Raw genomic sequence first — 21,434 nt, 5'->3', positions numbered from 1 at the left:
TGTAACATAAAACAATGAACAATAGTAAAACTGTGACTAAATAATAGCATAAATGAAAAGAATGATGGTTGAATGAAATAAAATGAAAATAAACTTCATACAAAATAATATCATACAAAATGTACAGTATGGTCGCGGTGCAATTAAAATGTTTATTAAAGTGTAATGTTATAATGTGATCAAGAGTCCTCTGTAGAGGGGAAAGGTAGAGGTTCTGCTCTGATTGGACCGTAGCCTCCTGCTCCAGGGACGATATAGCAGATTGTCTGAGGTCGGCTGCACATGGGATATGTGCTATCCACTCAGCCACAGACTGTCCTCATTTACAAACAATTCAGTCTGCCCCAGGGCAGCTGTGGCTGCAGTAGTAGCTTATCACCACCAACTGTGGAGTGAATGAATAATGTAAAGTGCTTTGAGTATCTGGATTGGCACTGCCTAAATCCAGCACATTATTGTGACCTTTTGTCATCAGTGCTTCATTATCAGTGCGTACACATTGTTGTGTTTAAATGGATTTCACCTGCAACTTAACAGTGACACAGACTTGCCTCTGCACATCTGTGACAAGAATCATTTAGCATTTGTACCTCTGACAGCTGTATTATTCATTCCTTAATGCCCTTTGCAGAGGAAGGCATTGTCATCTAATGACCGAATCATCAAGGATTACAATCACAAGACTCTGGCTTTTTTAATTTGATAAAACCTGTTTCTATGGCAACAGGCGGCAGATGCCACACCACCTCGGGCTCAAAGTGGGGAGAGAGAGTCTCACACGGGAGAGGAGGAGAACGTTGGCTCTGCGTCCACACCCATTAATAATAATAATGCATCAAACGTATATAGCGTTTTTTGGACACGCTTTGCAATAGAGTAAGATATGTTCTTTACAGTAAATGTTTACAGTCAGGGTGGCATAAGTGGGAGAGAAATAATGGTGCTGCTTTAAATGTGTAATCAATGAATCAGCGTAGGCAGAGGCTCGCCCACCTACTGGAGAGTGGTTGGTTTAAATCCCATCCTAGCTCTTTACTGAAAATGTACCGTACCAATCTATAGTTTGTGGGTCTTAATTACACTCCAGTGAGCCTACCATGTTTTTCACTGAACTGATTTTATGATTTCAGTAATTTGCCATGTAGGTTGCCCTTAATAAAGTTCTGAACCAGAAAATAAGCCAAATCTACTATTGAAAAATCCAGACATTATTTAATTGTCTAAAAGTGATGTTGGTGATGTTTTAATAGTACTTATAGCACAATTCTATAATGGCACGCATCTGATAGACCACTATAGCCATTTTCCCACTGGTTCGCTTTGGATTAGTCTCCACTGTCTTAAGTGAACAATACTGGGCCATTAAGGGGTTAAAAACGAGCCACGAAAGAGGTCTGGCTCGCTTTTAGCTCCTAAAACACTTTAACACGAGACAATTTGAAAAGAGAGTTCACAGACTTAGATTAAAACAAGCAAAAGCAGAAAATAATAATTTCTCATCAAGAGCCGACCTGGTCTTGTGATAAACCGTTGTATTTCCACTGATGCTAACTTATATATGTTGAGCCCTCGGGCTTAGCAAAACAAAGGTGTACGCGTTAGCATCATGGTTCCTGTTTATTAACACACGGCACTCACTTCAAGGGCCAAAATATGATGTTTCCAGTGCATAATACATCTAACATTATCCAAAGTCAATGCATTACATAAAGAGAAGTTAAACTACGCGGAGAGGGACTGCAAAGTGAAATTGATGCAGAAAAAGCTGAGGATAAACTGGAAGTAGGTTCCTGTGTACTTTTTACAGTCACACAAACCTGGACTTACTAAATGTTGTGCTGCTTGGTGGCAGAGTGGATAGCACGCATGCCAGGCTCCATGTGCAGCCGGCTGCAGTGCAGTGAGTTTAATTCTCGGATAGGCTCCAGTCACCCGCCCCCCAAACGGGAACAAGCGGTAGAAGATGAATTGATAAAACCGCTCTGAGGGTCCAAAGCCAGTTGAAACATGGGTCTAGAGCACCTGTAATCAAGTTGAAGCGTTTGTGATGTAAATCTGGCTCGCCGGTTAGTTTGTGCTGTGAGAGACGCAGTGCCAGGATGAGGAGTGCGGACCACTAATGAAATGCCCGCAGTGATTTGTGGCAGAAAATGTAATTCTGTTAAAAGCCTTAGAAGTCTCTGAGCAGCCTCTGAGCGGCCCGTGTGAGCTGGAGCAGAGCTCAAACTGTGGTCACTCACGGCCCTGGACTCTGGTCAGTCAGATCAGAAAAGGAATGACCTGTGGTGGGAGGAAGATTCAATTGTTAGAAACAACAAAATATTTGTTTAAGTGTTGAAGTACCGGTACCTGTAAATAAATACAATAAAGGAAAACATAAAAGTATTTTCTTTGCAATTTTGTGAATTATTAAAGTGTTAAATATTGTGATGTTATTGTAGAATTGTGCAGTTTTTTGTTGAACAAACAATTCAATACATTTAGTTTTTTCTTGTATATTTATTTGTTTGCTCAAAGTAGTTTAATCTATGAAATTCTACAAATACCCCCCTATACTATTTACTCTACTTTTATAGTAATTTAAATGTTTGTCTTGTTTAACAATGTAGTGGAGTAGAAAGATACTGTACCTTCTCTCAAATATAGTGAAGTAAAGTAGAAAATATCCACTTAAATTGTACTTAGTAATGTACAGTTATCTGGGATTGAATCTCACCCTGTCTGCAGGGGAATGTGTTTGTGATCCGAGGGGCCAATGGCACAGTTTGGCAGCCTTTCTGGCTCATTCCCATAGAGCATTGCTAGTTTCAGATCAGAGATCACAATATTATATTGCCCCATCACATTTTATACAGATGGGGCTCAGCTAAGATTAACATTGTTCAAATGTTCAAAAGGGAGATCTATGATCTAGTCACAAATACAAATTATCAGGTTAACATTTGTGAATTAATAATGACTACAGTGGAGCACTTTCAGAGGCTTGTCAGGCTTAAAGCACATTTTATTATTGAACTGAAATACAATTTATATTTAGGTTGCTTTTTGTTCATATTGCATATTGTTGAATCAAACTCTTGTGAAGAATAAGTGAACTCCAGAGAAGTTTTCCCTGCGACGAGCCGGCCCCTGTCCAGGGTGTATCTCTAAGGTCACTGGGACTGGCTCCAGTCACCCGCGACCCATGACGTGAACAAGCAGTAGAAAATGAATGATTTGAGAAGTGTCGATGCAAAATAGTCTTTATTGATGAACCACACAAGATGACAGAACACCAACAAGACCGTTACACGCCAATATATCCCCCTTAGTTCATGATATTTGGCCCCGACATTCCCCTCTTAAGATAACCTATCCTATAGACTCCTTAGATATGACATAAGTTAAGGATGACCTTTATTTTTCCCACAATGGGGAAATTCCAGTGTTGCAACACAGATTAGGCACCGAAGTAAATAATAAAAAACCTGATACTAATATAAAACACAAAACACTCTTGTAGAAAAAAATAATAATAATAACACTCTTATTTACAGCAGTTATCTGGATGATAACAGCTGTATGACCAGGATGATTGACATTATGTCACAGTATAGCACATGATTGTGAAGCTGAATGACACATGTTCAGGGCTAACAGTGCAAGGAAAAATAAACAGTTGTCTATGCGGGTATAAATTGTGGCAAAAAATATATAAGTTGAGTATTCCCACAGACAAAAAAACCAAGGCACTCTGTTTTGAAAAAATAATTAAAAAGCCTTTATTGCAACAGGGCTTTAAGTTTAAAATACGCACCAACACGTTTCAGCCCTAACATGGCCTTCTTCAGGGTGCAATCCATCCAGGGCTAACAGTCTTTCGGCACGTGTCAATCACCTCACTGGTCACTTCATTGTTATTCTGGTTTTCCCCATGATAAGATCCACCTCTGTTGACTGACCTCACCACCCCAGCTGCGGCCCCTGATATGAACTCAATGACCCTGCTTCTCTACTTCAGTTTGTATTGTGACCGTGAGTTCACCCTGCTGCACATGCTCTGCGATTGTGTCCGGGGAACTTCATCACACAATCTATAACTTTTCCCTTGTGGCCGCCCCAAGTGACATCTTACGGTAGTTTTAAAACTGTAAGATATACATCAAGACTTGCCAACTCTGCATTGCATTTTCTCTTATAGATAGAAAGTAATATTAAACAAGTTTTAGCATGTTATTATAATGCTCCATACATGTGTGAGGCTTTTGGAAATGCTTCATCAGCTGTTGCCAACCTTTAACTTACTGTAGTACGTGTAGTATCTTCTCATCCTTCTTCTCGGTGGACAAAAGTGCCCACGTCAGTCACAGTATTGTGGCTGGTTGCTAAGGGAAGGTATCCAATGTAAAATCTCATTAATTTCTCAGTGTCAAACTCCTGTATTTCAGTTGTATGGGTTTTGAAGCTGTTCTCTGGTCCACAGAAGAAGCTTGGAGCAGATGACCTCCTTCGGACCGTGGTGATCCAGGAGAGGAGGCTGCATGTTGGGGTGCACAACGGCTGGGGCTTCCTGGAGCACCCACAGGTTGTCGTGCTGGAGCTGCTGCCCTCTACTGGCTCTGAGGACAAAGAGGGGTGAGGCAAAACTGTGCACTGTTTTGTCTAGAATTATTTGGGGTATTGCAAAACTAAATGGAATTGTATTAAAATTAAACTTTCCTGGTAGAGTTGGAAATAAGTTATAAAGTTATTACTGGCACATTTACAGATATGTTCATTAATGTGCATTGTCCCAGATGCTGTCTCTCATTATAATGATTCTATATTGTGTTAAGTTCCATCCTTCTCCGAGATGAGGGAGGAGGGGGAGAGCCAAAAGGAATATCTGGGCAGAAAGAGCTGCTGTGGCCCAGGCTACCGCAGAGGGAACAGGTGTTAGGATGAGAATCCTCTGCGGTCAAAAGCAGAGTCTCGGTATCGTATTTAAGATGAGATCACCAATTAGTGGTAAATAAGAGTCCAACTCTGCTCTGCAGCCTGGAAAACAGAGCAAATGACGTCCCTGTAGATGCTGAGGGCCACCAAAAACTCACCAATATTTATATCCCTAGAGAGGCGAGGACCAGCAAACTTAATTATAGCAGTGAAGTGTTGAGATGAAACAACGTCTGTCCGATTCGGGAGTTGGGAGGATGAGAGACCACATCACATACTTGCCCTGGAAGTCTATTTTACCTCATGTGCGTCAAACCTTTAGCATGGGTAGGAATGTATGGCCTACTCACGAGGGCCCCGGAGCAAGCCGTGGTGAAGAGAGCTGCAAAAGGTTCCACTACAGCTGAAGTGCACCGAGCTAGTTAAGGAGAGAATCGATGGGCTGATCTGCTGCTGTGGCCAAAGGAGCAGCGAGGAGTGGTGGCACAATGCCTGGATGAGTAGAAGCCTTGTGTATGTTGTGCTGTACAGTGTTCTCTTTTTATATCAAAAAATGTTTTGTTTTCCTGAAATTATAAAGTAATTGCTTTTTATGGACCCCAGGAAGAATAGCAACAGTGATGGAGGATTCCAGTCTTCCTGCCTGAAACTTCACTTTAGCGCCATAAAGCTGGTGTTGGGAGGGTCTGACTGACTAGTTTGGCCATTTGTTGGCTTTTGACAATTCCTCTTGAAAAGCTTAACCTAATTTCACTAGTAATGAAGTCCCAGCAGAATCCATATAAAGGCCTAGTCAAAGTTTGTGAATTCTAGGGATATTGTTTATTTGTGGGTTTGGAGAACAGACTCTCCTGCCACAATGGTTGTTTTGACTGGAAATAAGTGGGTTACAGTTTTATTTTTATATTTAACATATCTAGCAGCTTGAGAGTTCATTTTTCTCAGATGGTGAACAAAAATGAATAACTGGAGAAAAAGTCCAAGGCCCCACTTCAGTTTAGACGCTGTACCCAATGTTTTTTTCAGATATATTATATTATAAAAGCAGCTTTTCAGGAAAAAAGACCTGAATGCTCTGTCTGCGTCTGAGTATTTTATTCTCAGAGAGCAGGCAGTGCACTGTTAGCATGTTATTGTTGAAGCGTTTATCTGACTAAACTCTGTTCTGGATCAGAAAGCTGTGAAAAACGCTTACAAACTCATCACTGTGAATCATTTGGAGGATATTTTACTAATAAGACACTGCTCCCTCCTCTCATTCAGAGGGAATCAAAATCAGAAAGGGTTTATTGCCATTGTCAATGAACAGAATTCACAAACATAGGAACTTGTCTTGTTGATTCGGTGCAACATAAAACAATGAACAATAGAAGTTATATGTAACAATATATATATTGTTTGTTTGGGAGAAGTATAGACGAGCATGACCCCGGAGAGCCTCGTGCATTACATTTTTTTTAATTCAATTTATTTTTGTAAAGCCCAAAATCACAACAACGGTTGCCTCTAAGAGCCACAGTGAAAAACAAATTAAGCAATGTCTGTGGTGCGGGAGACGATGTTCCAGAGTCCTCTGTCCTTAGACCCTCCTTCTCGACCAGGAAAAACTACAAAAAACCTCCTTGGGAAACCTGGAGGAGTTCCACAGTTAAGGGGGGATCTGACTCTCACAGACGGACAGACAGACGCGAGGGAGACAGTGGAGCTGGACCCACTCAGGAGGAGAACCAGTTCATCAGGAGGAGAGCCAGGTCTTTCAGGCAGATGAAGGACCATCCATACGTGGTAGAGACCGCTTCACCAGGAAAGGAGCATCTGGGTCCACAGGTCCTCAGGAGTGAGAAAAAGAAAAGGCAATGAATAGTTTGCAAGTGGAATTAAATATTAAATATTGTTTGATAGAATAAGTAGTCAGAAGAAGAGGATAGTTCTCAAGCTGCCATACTTCCCCCAGCATAGTTGCTCTTAGGGCAGCGTAGCTGAAACTGTAGGTTTATATTTCTGTTCCTAACTGGCCTGACCATAAGCAATTTCAAAGAGGAACGTTTTAAGCCTGGTCTTAAATGAAGAGACTGTGTCGGCATCTTTAACATGGACCGGGAGCTGATTCCATAACACAGGAGCTTGGTAGCTAAATGTTCTACCTCCTACTGTGTTTTTAGATACTCTTGGGACCACCAGAAGGCCAGCATTTTTGGATAATATGGTACTATAGCATCTTTGAGGTAGGATGGGGCCATGTCATTTATGGCTTTGTAGGTCAGGAGTAGAATTTTAAATTTGATTCTAAACTCTACATGAGCCAGTGGAAGGACTTGACACAGGCGTAATCTGCTCTCTTCTTTTAGTTCCTGTTAGTAATCTTGCTGCTGCGTTTTGAACCAGTTGAAAGCTTTTTATGGAGCTTTTAGGACACGCTGCAAGCAGGGAGTTACAGTCCAATCTAGACGTTACAAATGCATGGATAAGTTTTTACAGCATCACTTTTAGATTTATATGTGCTAAAAAGACGAGAGCCAGGCGAGTGTGGACTGTGGACACACTCTTTTACTGCGCAAGCGCAAAGCAGACAGGTGTTTGTCCTGTGCTGTTGTGACTGCACAGATTGCGTTGGTAGGAGAATCACTTCTAACTAACACTGGTTGTGGTGCATTTAATGATTTGCAGGCTAAATAAGGTAAAAACTAGCACATTTCTACCTTAATTTCATAATTACTTTACCTGGTAACTAGTTACTTTCACCTTTCAATAGTACAGTTACTAACTCAATTACTTTAGGGGAGAAGTAACGGGTAACTATAAATATTTTTCTGCAGGAACTTGAAGGAACACGGGTGAGGGATATCTTTAGACCGCCGCAATAATAATGAACCTATCTCGAGTTTAAAACTAACTAGTTCTGTTTTTCATGTTTTTAAGAAAGGAAAAATTAAGTGCAGCGCCTCAATTTAGTCTTAATTTAGCGCCTTAATTTAGAGAGGTTAGTTAGGAATTTTATTGGTAGGAAAAGTTTCAAAGGTAGACATCCAGTCACATCCATCCGAAAGTCAATCTCAATCTGAAGAAAATGGAGCTAGAATTTACACTCCTCCTGAGCTCAAATTAGTTCCACCCACAGGGAGGAGTTATAATTGAAACTGACACTGCATTGTTTACTACTCTGCCAGTAAACAGAGGAGTATTAGTTTCATCTACAGCTTGGGCTGTTGGGCCCATGGTGGGCCGAGCTAGGGCTCTATTTACCTCATTAGCATTAGCATGGTCAGGTTTCTGCTAAGGGGACAAAAGTGTGCTAGATACTTCTGGAATGTTATACCTCAAACCTCCATTTCTGTTCAAAAAAATGGGGTTTCGATCTTTACAGTTTGCCTCCTTCACTCCTATTTCAAACCATCCTTTCTCCCTGCTTAAAATGTTTGCCTCACTGTCCTCAAAAAGTTTGATTAATCTCTTTTAGTTGACAATGGACTGAATGTGAAAAGGACTTTAACGCAGCAGACCAAAACAAAACCGTATGTGCCCGTGCGGTGGAGGGAGCATAGTTTGTCCTCTGCTGATCTGAAACGAGTGAGTCCACGTGCAAACACACGTCTAACATTTCCCTGTCTGAATGCCTCTCCTGGTCTGCTCCGCATGTGATGGAAGAATAGTTTGAAATGGACTAGGCCACTTATCCAGTTATCCAGCTCTCCGCGTGTGCATGCAAGTATTTGTAAGATCATACCTTACCGTGGATGGAGATGAGCTCTGGACTCACTCTTTCCCCACACGCTCGTCCTTCTGAATGAGTAACACGTGGATTTGCAGCAGACGTCTTCAGTTACTTCCTGAAGTCAATATAAAGATACCAAAAGTACATAATTGCCAAAGTAAAAATGTCCTTCCGCTAAGACGCTGTAGATGATTAGTGTGCATGAATATGAATGTGTGTACTATCAACAGCGCTGATGAATATGATTACAGTATTATACAGATATGAGTCATGCAATCAGGAGGCGCTAACCAACAATCAGTGTATGAATCCATCACACTCTTGGAGCTGTCCGTGTGTTCTGGCAGGAGCGGGCTACGGTGACAAAAGTGATAATGAAATCATATATTTTCTGCCAATGTTGTAAAACTGAACCTTAGATATTACAGATTTAGCTGTGGGTGAAAATGACTTTAAATGTTACGCTGAGCTGAACTAATTAGCATAAATATACTTTTCAACAGGACAAAAACATGTGGACATAGTTTGCAGGAGAAGTGCTGCACCGACCGCAGTTTGGGCTCACATCAGGGAAAACTTTTCAGTCCAAAAGCAAAATTGATACGTCAAAAACAGACAGAACCTCTAGACAGGATGATGAAACTCATGAATAGAAAATGCCAGCTTATTCTATATTTATCTTTTACAACATCCCAGCTCATGCTAAAATTCTGAATAAGGTGCTGCCCGGTGGTCTAATGGTTAAGGCACAGCACATATGCCAGGCTCCACGTGCAGCCGGCTGCAGTTTCATGAGTTTGAGTACCGACTCTGGCAATTTACTGTATGTCTTCCCGTATGTCCACCCGCCATTTCTCACTCATCTGTCTAATAAAGCCTGCAGGCCCCCAAAAAAATCTGAATAAATTTGGTATAGAAGTATAAACTTTAAAACCCAGAGGAGTTTCATAGATTTGCATATGATTATGAGAAGCAGTTAGAGTGAGGTGTTCTGAGCTTTTGAGAGGGAAACAGTCTCAATCTGGAGACTTACTGAAGCGTGACTGAAACAAAACACAACTTTGGTATATTAAAAGAAAGTATAATATGCCTCCGGGAACTAAAAAATATAGTCCTTTGTGTGTCAAATATAGCACAGCAATTGAAGAATGAAATGAATGTGCAGCTGTAATGAGGGTCGTTTGGCTTGATGCCCTCCCAGTTAGACCCCTGATATTGTGACTGGAGTAGGCTCCTGATTCCAGTGTGAGCCTGGTGGTCCTCCCTCCCTGCTCTGGCCCTGGCTCAGAGCAGTGTCCTCAGACTGACTTTGTGTTAGATAAGGACACATATAGAAACTCAAGGACATCGCAGCTCCAGGTTTTAGGGATTTACAGCTTTCAGAGCTGCTCACCATTTGAATTAGAGCAGAATGACTTTGTAACATCATTTCTAATTTGATTTTTCCAATTGCAGTTACCCTAAATCAAGCTTCAGTGCACTGCACATTTTAATTAAACCCAGGAAAATGACTAGATGTGGCTCCAGGGTTGAACGTGAGACTATGTCAGATTATGCAATAATATTGTATTATGTTCGTTGTTACAGTTGGAGCAGAACATTTCATAATGTGTTCTTATCATTTTTTTTTTAATGATCACATTTATTTATTTCATTTTTCTACCTTGAATGGATGTTTTACACACACACTCGTTGGGTGGGTGGGTGTAGGTGGGTCTGTAAGTGCGTCTGTGCGTGTAAGTCCGTGCATGTGGTGTTCCTGCTGTATATAACAGTGCAGTTCCATCACTGACCAGGAGAGGTCAGAAACTGAAACAGAGAAGCATTAGAGTGTAATCTCGTTTAGATCAGAAGAGGACTAACTCCTCCCCCTTCTGGTGCTTCAACATATTTATTTGCGCTGCATAGATCAAATAACTTATGAGCAACACAACGTAACTCAACGTAAATGATCTATCCAGCTCAAAGGCTTATATTGTTTTATTTCGTTATTTATGGAAATGGGGGACAATGCATTTATTTTCTTATCTAGGATTTTCCATTTTCTTATGTAGCATGCTTCAAGGAGTGCCAGACTCGTCTTGGTCCAGCTTTTAATGCCACGGTCAATATTGTGCAAAAAAAGATGCCTGAATGTGTATAAAATGTTGTACATTAAAGGTCCCATATCATGCTATTTTTCCCCATTTTGTAGTCTACCCTAAGGGCATATTTCATAATAATAAGTGTTGTGCAACACCCATAACTTAATAGTTATAATATATCACCCATATCATGGACCCTGATCACAAACCCGGAAATGTAGTCTGCTTAGTTTGAGATTCGCCCCCACCCTCGCAAAGAGCAATCTGCCTCCCCCATCCACCCCGTGACGTAGTCTCAGCGTGAGCGTGCGTCCCCCACCCACCCTGAGTGCTGAAACAGAAAAGCGTGCTGTGGCACTCACCATGCTGACTCATCCTGGTGAGTAGGCCCCGTTCGTCTGCTCATCCGAGGGGAAGGATGGAGACTGTTCTCTAGCTAAAACCACTTTGGGCACATATGAGGTACCAATAGCTCTGTAAGAAGGTTAAAAGCTCTGAAAGTCAATTTTGCATGATATGGGACCTTTAAAATGTATGGTTTGAAAAGGATTTTGGTTTTATGAAGGATTAATCATGGCTCTAATAACACTCTGAGATATTTAAATTCCTGAACAATTGTTAATTATTGTCATCCCAGGTCTATTTTTGCTCAGGCCGGGATTGTCGTCGCTTTGCTTGAGAGCATGGTTACAGCTTTTTTTTTTACACTCGGAAATATATGTTATTATGTGTATGATTGACGTTTCTATTAGCGTGTACAGTATAGCTACAAAGTTCTTGTGCTAATACTAAATTAGACGTCCCTGAACCTCTTTCAGCCCCCGCTTGCACCTAATCTGTTCTTTGACCTGCTGTAGACTGGGACAAGAGTGGTCTGACAGGTTTTAGGGGAAAGATGAATTAAGTTTGGTTGTTTAGCGCACGCAAGAGTTCTCTGTGCGTGTAATTGTAGTGTTTGTCACAGTATCGTCTGCTTTTGTATTCACAGTCAACATAAAAGCTACACTGCAGGAACAAGCAGGGTAGAGAGTGTACTTATTTGAAAGCCTGCAAAGGTGAGGTAATCGTGGCTGGCTGTGATTGGCTGACAGTTACAGGCAGGTAATAGATGAAAGAACAGAAAGAAACTGTTCCCACTTGACTCCACATCCCATAACAACTATTTTAGTCCAGACCAGATCCCGGTGGGGTGAGTCCGGACAGAGGCTCTGCTTGTGGTGAGCAGAGCAGCCCCGGACCCTGCGGCCTCCTCCTGGGTCGATGTGCTCTGTTGATCCTAATTCCTGGTGGCGCTCTGACCTTAGACTCCAGCCCTGCTCCCAACCACTTGAATGTCTTCTCTTATTTATTTGTGTTTTGTGTTCCAGTCCGTCCTGGCAAAAGCTGGTTCTCCGCAGCAATCTACATCTCAGCCTGCTCCACCACACAGCCGTGGCCATTGTCTTTCAGCTGGAGTACGTCTTCTCCGTTTACATCGGCAAAGAGGCTATGGTAAGGGTGTATTGATGTTACGATGGGCGCCTAAACAAAAAGTATGTTCCTTGTTTTTGGGTCTGTGCTGTGTGTTTTTCTTGGCGTCTGTGCATATTTATGGTTAAGGTTATTGTTTTAAAGTGGCTTTTATTTATTAAATAGATATGGTGTATACTGTAAGAACTAAGGGTCTTCATGGTTAACTGATTAATTGTCAATAAACCAAGTGAAAATATTCTGACTGTTGCCAGTGGTGCAGTGGTTAAGGGTGTTATTTTTACTCCTGCTCTCTTTCATGCTTACAGCTGTCCTCACAAATAAAGCCTATGGACTGGAAAAAATCTCTATCCGGTTAACTGATATTTTATTTGTTTTTCACTTATTTTCTAAATATTCATGTAATACACAATTGTACCACCAGAGAGCACAAAAGTGCCCCATACAACTCTTCACTAAATCTCAAATAATAATGGACTTATCTCAAAAAGACTGAGCAAACCTGAATGACACTGCAGTATTTATGGATTAATCCTAATCATATATAGTTTATTTTACTTATTTTACTTCTTACATTGGTGAAGAAACAGATTTTTCAGCTTTTTGTCTAACTATCTAGCTAAGGTAAGAAGATGCCACATACAACTTGACACCACAGGTCTTTAAGATGTTTTTATTAAGCAGTGTTGTGCACAGTTTAAATACTTGTCTCTGTACCACTGCTCTGTGTTTATTATAGTTCACTATGTCCCATCCAGTAAAAAACAGCAAAATAAGCACAAGATAGCGGTTAACCGTCTATTGACAGTTAGTGCTAGCCTTGAGTTGTTTTATTGATTCATCTGTCAGTGGTGTTTAGTCGGTCCAAATTGGTTAGATTCATGCACAACAGCAGAAAGAGGAATTGGAGAGAATTGTGAGTTCAATTAGCCTGTTTTACATACTCTGCTTCCTAGTATTTGTTTGTATTTATAGTTGTTTTTACATAACCTCCCGTGTGGTTGTGTCTCGGGTCGAGTTGCAAGTTAGCCAAGCTACTTGCTAGTTTTACTGTAGCTGTTTTTGTAGAAATATAACATCCCCATTTGTTTAGTTAGTTATAGTTAAAGGGTCTCAAAGTCCTCTATGTTTGAGGAAGAAGTGCAATTCGTGCATCCTTAGCTGTAAACACTGCCCATCTTGACCAATTAATTTTGTTTTAATCTCTAATGTAGTACATTTCTGCAGCAAAAAAAATCCTTTATAATAATATTATAAAGGATTTTTTTAGGCTAGTGTTTATTGTTATATCAAACATCTTTCCTCTTGCACAACAAGAACACTCAGTATTGTTTTTTAAGAAGATTATCCCATGAAAAGCAGTATTATCTCCACATGCATGTTACAACTGTGTATTTCAATATCACGACTACTGCATTACATCTACTTTTAATCTACTTCTACTTTCAACATCTTAAGCCCCAGTATTTAATGTTGTATAATTTGACACGATGTGTATAGAAAGTACGTTTTATAGTACGCCTTAAAGGCGTAATGTACAATTCTTTGGCCCAAATCTGAGTCTCATTTCCTTGTGGCGTGGACTGCCGATTAGTCCTGCCACGTATCAATCATAGATGCACCTACTGCTCACCTGCAGCCTCGTTCTGGCTCGTCCCCAGGAGAACAGCACGTTTCCTTGTGTCTAAGCGCATGGATCTGTCCGTAATATAGTTCCCTCAGTGTACGGGACAAAATTAAGACAGAGAAAGACAGCTCGAGCTGGCTCAGAAGAAATCTACGGGAAACGAGAGATGCGATGCGATTCATCACGCTAGTAAACAAACGCACGTGTTTTTTGTGCGTCCGCATACGCACTTCCTCTTGAGTTCTCAAATCGGCGAAAAATTGTCCATCACGCCTTTAATTTAACCAGGAAAACACCCATTTAGATCGAGGGGGTCCTGGCCAAGAGGTCAGCAGCACACGCCATCAATAAAACAAGCTTAAATGAAGCCAAATATGACTCCCGTTTTTGATGAAAGTATCTTGTCTGATATGTGGAGATAGCCTTGTAGGGTCTCAAACTACAGGTATTCAGTTTATGATTAAGGAAGATTTCTTAGCAGAAACGAGACGGACGGGTCACCAGGGTAAAATCCAAAAAGCTAAGATACGGTCCTTAATCGCGCTCGTTAAAAGGTCTGAAGGGTGGCTTCAACGATTCAGGGACTTACACATAGTCTAATCAAACAAACAATAGTCAATAACTCTTTTGTGTAGTTTATTTATCAAAAAGGCAATCAAAAAGGCAATCAAAATGGCGCCGGAGCAGAAATTAATGCAGGTAAATCACAGGTGATGTTCATATCAGATTTAACAGCAGATTCATGCAGGTAATGTTAAACCAGGGTTTTGCCTTGAATAATCAAACGTGTCTATGCTAATCTATATCAAAAAGAGGGAAAGTGAGGCCCTAAGGAAGGAGGAGGAAAGAGTTGCCGGGTCTACCCAAATCAAGCCACACTGCAAAAAGGCCACACGCTGAGCTCGCTTACGATCTGTAAGTTTCGGTCCGGACTGGTTCCTGGCAGCGACGTGTTGGCTGGTCCTTGACGGGCGGCGGTGGCGCGGGGTGGCGCGAAGCGGCGGGCAGCTGTGGCGCGAAGCGGCGGGCAGCGGGCAGCGGTGGCGCGAAGCGGCGGGCAGCGGTGGCGCGAGGCGGCGCGTGTCAGCTGGTCCGTCTCGTGTGCGTGTCCGCAGGGCAGTCCGTGCCGCGATGTCCGTGACGCGGGGCGGCAGCGCGTGGCTTGGAACTGGTCCTTGACGGGCGGCGGTGGCGCGGGGTGGCGCGAAGCGGCGGGCAGCTGTGGCGCGAAGCGGCGGGCAGCGGGCAGCGGTGGCGCGAAGCGGCGGGCAGCGGTGGCGCGAGGCGGCGCGTGTCAGCTGGTCCGTCTCGTGTGCGTGTCCGCAGGGCAGTCCGTGCCGCGATGTCCGTGACGCGGGGCGGCAGCGCGTGGCTTGGAACTGGTCCAGAGTTCCTCTCTTAGCGGTGGAACGCGTTAGCGGCGTGTTAGCTCCTCACGCGGCCTTTACTCAGATGAGAACGTAGCGCTGATCCATGTAAATGACGTAGATTACTTCAAAAATAGAAGGAGCGAAGTAGAAAAGAAAGTCTCTGTCCGGTTTAGCGCTTAAACTTAGTTCCAGGTGTTTCCAGGTGTTTCGGAGTTCAGAGGGCGACGAGCTGGCCTAGCGTTGTCGACCCACGTGGCGGACGCTTTGTTGAGACAAAGGAAGGGTCAAAGCTCATCCGTGGAGACGGCTTCAAAAGAGAAAAAGACAAAGGAAAAACAAAAGAGAGAAGAGAGAGAAGAAAAGAAGAAGGGAGCTCCTAGCTCGGAGCGTCGTTTTTGTTACCTAGCACTGCAGGGCATGCTGGGAGTGAAAGGGGCGGGCGCTACTGCGACGACTTCCTGTTTAACATTTTCCTGGCCGAGAAAATAAAACTGGAGTAACGTAATTTTGGCAAAAAACATTAAACCCCGTTTTAACATTTACACGTTAAACACTTTTGGCAGTTTGTGCACATTATTTCTTGAGGTAGATACATTTTACATCTTCTTTCACCTTTGATGGGCATACCCGGGTTAGAGTGTTGAAACATAAAACCTTAAACAGTGGAAAATGCATAACACAAGAAAACATGCGGTGTATGGAGCAGATCCAGACAACATTCATGACATTATCACATAAAACATAATTTTTCATCGACGGCAGTCTTCCTGTAAGGAATGTTTGTTAGGGGAGAATGTCTGTTATCACATGAGGAAAGAGAGGTTTTCCTGTTATCTTGCAGTTGAAGAATTGCAGAAGAATTGCAGTTGCAGAAACATTCTTTAATGAATCAAAACACAACTCTACAATGTTTCTCAGGAGGAAACAACATTATACAAACTCAAGACGTCCATTTTGCTTAATATTTGTCCATCATCGGTCTTCTATTGATCATCTCTCTGTAGAGCCGGGTTCTGCTCAACTTCTCTTGTTCTTTTGCCACATTTGCTCTAGTTTATCATTGATTTGAGTTTCACACAGCCAAGTGTCTGAGGCAGATCAAATACCCAGTTGTTAAGTCGGACAGTGTTCCACACTTTTCACTGCGTTCTGTAATGAGGCCACTTTTATCGTGGGTCTCTTTCCACAAATTGTTTAACATGTGTCTGTGCAGCCATTTGGTCTATTATGCAGAGTTTGCCTGGGTCTCCAAGACAACGCACTTTTCATGTACTTTACAAAGACATGTAGTCTGGCGCAGTATCCTGTCTCCATGATTTCTGATGGGTGTGATTCAAAAGAAGTAACAAAAATAACCCATTCAAGAGAAGATAACGTCTGCATTTGGGAGAAAAGCACTACACATAATTGGCGCTGATTAGATCATCCAAAAAAAATGTTCCTTCCTACTGTCTGAGACTCAGTTGCAGGACTATACAGGATTACTCTAACATGCAGGAACCAATCAAATGCGAAACAGTGTCGTTAAAGTTGTTTTGAGCAACTAATTTTGAGAAGTTATTTCTGTACTCTTGTGGTTAATTTTACTGTCCATTCAGGTTTAGTGATTCTTGAACCTCAGCCACAATTTACAGGCACTTTTAGCACATTTCTGATGAATTAACTTATTATCATGGAGATAACCCCCAAAATGTTAGGTATATATTTTTTAATTAATATCTTCCACCCCTATATGATTATAACACATCCGTGTGACCTCTAATATCCAAACACACTCTTGCGTCACACACACAAACTGCAGACAGTTTTGTATAAAAGCGTCTCGGAGTAATCTCGTGGCGTCATTTGCAGCCCGTCTAACCTGCACTTCTCCGAGGAAATGGATCTGAGGCACGGCACAGCACTTAACAGACGCTGATGGCTGCTAGAGCACTGCACGGCGCCCAAATGACCAGCGTGGGCGAGAACAGCCACGGCATGCCACAAGCACCGCGCCCGCTCAGCTACACCACATGTGCATTTTACATTTGTGACGATGAAGATGGGATACAGTGCATCCGCAAAGTGTTCACACTTGTTCCACATTTTGTTATGTTACATCCTTATTCCAAAATGGATTTCATTCACTGGGACGGTTTGCAGCCGAGTGTGAAGCAGCTGGGATGAGAATCTGCAACTCCAAATCCAAGGCCATGGTTCTCGACATGTAAAAGGTGGCTCGTCCTCTCCAGGTGGGTGGGAAGTCCTTGCCCCAAGTGGAGGAGTTGAAGTATCTTGGGGTTCACGAGTGAGGGAAGGATGGAGCATGAGATTACACGGGAGGAGCTCGGAGTAGAGGCGCTGCTCCTCCACGTCGAGAGGAGCCAGCTGAGGTGGCTCGGGCATCTGTTCCGGATGCCTCCTGGGCGCCTCCCTGGGGAGGTGTTTCGGGCATGTCCCACCGGGAGGAGGCCCCGTAGAAGACCCTGGACACGTTGGAGGGACTATGTCTCTCGGCTGGCCTGGGAACATCCCCCCGGAGGAGTTGGAGGAAGTGTCTGGGGAGGAGGAAGTCTGAGAGTCCCTGCTTAGACTGCTGCCCCCGCAACCCAGCCCAGGATAAGCAGCAGAAGAAGATGGATGAATGGATGGATTTAATTCATCATCTGCCTAAAAATTCTACAAAAATGCCCCATAATGACAACTTTAAAGAAGGTAGTTTGAATTATTTGCAAATGTATTAAAAAATCTGATCATCCTTGAGATGCTTCTACAACTGGACTGGAGTCCACCTGACCTGTTAACAGTGATGTCAGAGGTCCAAGGATTTGTCTGTAAACCTCCCAGACAGGATTGTATCAAGGCACAGTTCTGGGGAAGGGACAGACAAGTGTCTCCTGCATTGAAGGTTCCTCTGAGCTCAGTGACCTCCATCATATATAAATGCAAAACGCTTGGAACCACCAAGACTCTTCTAGAGCTGGAACCAGCCAAATCGGGGAGAAGGTAATTTGTCAGGGAGGTCACTCAGATAGATCTGTAGTGTGTCTCTGTGGAGGGAGGAGAACTTTCCAGAAGAACAACCGTCTCAGCAGCACTCCACTAATCAGGCCTGTGTGGTAGAGTGGCCAGACTGAAGCCACTCCTCAAGAAAAGGCACATGACTGCACCCTGGAGTTTGCAAAAATGCACCTAAAGGACTCTATGTTTTTAACCTTTATTTTACCAGGTAAGAAACCCATTGATGTCGAAAGCTCTTTTACAAGGGTGACCTGGGGAAAAGTGAAAGACACCACAGCACACAAACCATAAAAAAACATTTACAGCAATAAGATATTACGAAAAAATAAAACAGAGTTTGTATTTAAAAGCACAGACAGTTTTTAAAATATTATTTTAGTTTAACTTTTAACTCTCCGATAATGAGAAACAAAATTCTCATTTTCAATTCAGTTACAGAGACATCCTTGATGAAAACCTGCTCCAGAGGCTCTGGTCCTCAGACTGGGGCCAAGGTTCATCTTCAACTGGACAACGACACTGAGCACAAAACCAGGAGAACAAAGGGGCAGCTACAGCATAACTCTGTCAATGTCCTTGAGTGCCCAGACATGAACCAAACTGAACATCTCTGGAGTGATCTGAAAATGGCTGTGAACCGACACTCACCAACCAACCTGATGAAGCTTGAGAGGTTCTGCAAAGAAAGATGGAAGAAACTGCCCAGAAATAGATGTGCCAAGCTATTTGAGTATAAAGCTACAGCCTTATACTCAAACAGACTTGAGGCTGTATTTAGTGCCAAAGGTGCTTCAACAAAGTATTGAGCAAAGGCTGTGAATACGAACAAGTGCGTTTTTCTTTTATTTTCAATATTTAAATTAATTTGCAAAGAATTCTGTCAAGTTGTCATAATGGGGTATTGTAGAAAAAGCTTCAGTTGTAGTCATCTGGACTCAGTTTGAAAAAATAGACGTTTCGACTCTCATCCAAGAGTCATTGTCAATAAAAGAATTTAGATCGAGAACTCCGATATTAATACTGTTCTGTGGTAAGACCCACCCATTGGGAGGAGCCTTCCTGAAGTAGAAAGAGTTGTTTGTTTCAACAGAAACTCCCCCCTTGTATCTTCCGAGCTAGACTATTCAGAATCTTAATGGGCTATTAGAATCCTCTTTGTCTTTGTGAGACCCTGGCTCAACCACCCTGAGTACCTGATTAGCATCTAAATGTCCTTGTCCTGGTCTTCTACCTTTCCAGGGGTTCAGTAACCCATTATAAATAACAGGAAGATTAAACCTTAGCCCTCCATTTCTGTTTAAAGAAGGTCTTTCTTTTTTAACAAAAATAGCTTCCTTGACTCCTCTTTCAAACCATCTTTTCTCCCTGCTTAAAACCTTCACCTCACCGTCTTCAAACGAGTGATTAGAGGCTTCAAGATGGAGATGCACGGCACTCTGAGGTCCTGAACTTGTATTTCTTCTGTGCTGATAAAGCCTCTTGTGTAGAGGCTGTTTTGTCTCACCTATGTACCGTTCTTTACAGCTTTCTTCACTGCATTGGATCGAATAAACTACATTGCTCTGTTTTTGAGTCGGCAACTTGTCCTTAGGGTGAACCAGTTTTTGTCTTTAAGTGTTTCCTGGTTTAAAATAAACAGGGACTTCGTGTTGTCTAAAAATTCTCTGCAGTTTTTCCGACAGGCCAGACACATAAGGGATAGAAACACCCTTCCTTCTCTGTTCAGTTTCCCTTTTGTCCTGCTTCTTGGTTCTCTTCACTCTGTTGAGGGCCCAAGCGGGGTAACCACAGGCTGAGAGGGCACTGAGAGAAGGAAGGGTGTTTCTATCCCTTATGTGTCTGGCCTGTCGGAAAAACTGCAGAGAATTTTTAGACAACACGAAGTCCCTGTTTATTTTAAACCAGGAAACACTTTAAGACAAAAACTGGTTCACCCTAAGGACAAGTTGCCGACTCAAAAACAGAGCAATGTAGTTTATTCGATCCAATGCAGTGAAGAAAGCTGTAAAGAACGGTACATAGGTGAGACAAAACAGCCTCTACACAAGAGGCTTTATCAGCACAGAAGAAATACAAGTTCAGGACCTCAGAGTGCCGTGCATCTCCATCTTGAAGCCTCTAATCACTCGTTTGAAGACGGTGAGGTGAAGGTTTTAAGCAGGGAGAAAAGATGGTTTGAAAGAGGAGTCAAGGAAGCAATTTTTGTTAAAAAAGAAAGACCTTCTTTAAACAGAAATGGAGGGCTAAGGTTTAATCTTCCTGTTATTTATAATGGGTTACTGAACCCCTGGAAAGGTAGAGGACCAGGACAAGGACATTTAGATGCTAATCAGGTACTCAGGGTGGTTGAGCCAGGGTCTCACAAAGACAAAGAGGATTCTAATAGCCCATTAAGATTCTGAATAGGCTAGCTCGGTAGATACAAGGGGGGAGTTTCTGTTGAAACAAACAACTCTTTCTACTTCAGGAAGGCTCCTCCCAATGGGTGGGTCTTACCACAGAACAGTATTAATATTGGAGTTCTCGATCTAAATTCTTTTATTGACAATGACTCTTGGATGAGAGTCGAAACGTCTATTTTTTCAAACTGAGTCCAGATGACTACAACTGAAGCTTTTTCTACTATGGAACACGCCTGGACGAATGAGGGATTACACCGACATAATGGGGTATTGTTTGTAGAATTTTGAGGCAAATAATTAATTGAATTCATTTCGGAATAAGGCTGTAACGCAACAAAATGTGAATACTTTCCAGATGCACTGTAGATGCCTGAACTCTCGGCTGGATGGAGGATTAGTTAGACTGGCCTGTAAATGTGTTAAGGTACTATTTTTGACAGAAATCTCTTTTTATTATGGCTAGGGGTGGGACGAGGCACAGTTTTCACGAGCGAGACAAGAGCTTGGGTCCTTAATAACGAGACTAGATGAGATTTTGGTACAATTCAAGTCACTTCACAATTTTCATGACCTGTCAAAATGACAATCCCGGAAGATTTTTCTTCCTATGTGCACGCAGTCACATGACAATTTGATCTCCTCCCACCCTTAATAATAATGGCTCTGTTATTACCGGGAAAAATACACCCCTTACCCAACCCTTACCCTTTCAAAATGTGTCTCATGTTTGCAGTTCACCAGGTTAATTTACACCAGGACTGCAACGATTAAAAGGCTACCGGTTAGCCTATTAATCTTATTTAAAAATAGTTGACAAAAAATTAATAATTGTAGTTATATTTTGATAAAGGTAAT

General features: G+C 42.3%; 1 protein-coding gene across 1 annotated transcript in view; it reads left to right on the top strand.

Annotated features, from left to right (window-relative positions):
• The window catches only part of LOC140363577 (nephrocystin-4-like), a 75,719-nt gene extending 63,459 nt beyond the window's left edge, over window positions 1–12,260 (top strand). Inside the window, exons 11-12 of the mRNA XM_072450212.1 lie at window positions 4,463–4,614; window positions 12,078–12,260. Coding sequence (XP_072306313.1) covers window positions 4,463–4,614; window positions 12,078–12,216 — 291 coding nt within the window. The 3' untranslated portion in view covers window positions 12,217–12,260. The remainder of the gene's footprint in view (window positions 1–4,462; window positions 4,615–12,077) is intronic.
• Window positions 12,261–21,434: the final 9,174 nt, after the last annotated feature.

The sequence above is a fragment of the Eucyclogobius newberryi genome, unplaced genomic scaffold (genome assembly GCF_026437365.1).
Source record: "Eucyclogobius newberryi isolate DKJ021-1_F unplaced genomic scaffold, fEucNew1.0.hap1 SCAF_17, whole genome shotgun sequence".
Taxonomy (NCBI): Eukaryota; Metazoa; Chordata; class Actinopteri; order Gobiiformes; family Gobiidae; genus Eucyclogobius; species Eucyclogobius newberryi.
Note: the sequence above shows the minus strand (reverse complement) of the source record. Positions and strands in the feature narration are given on the sequence as shown.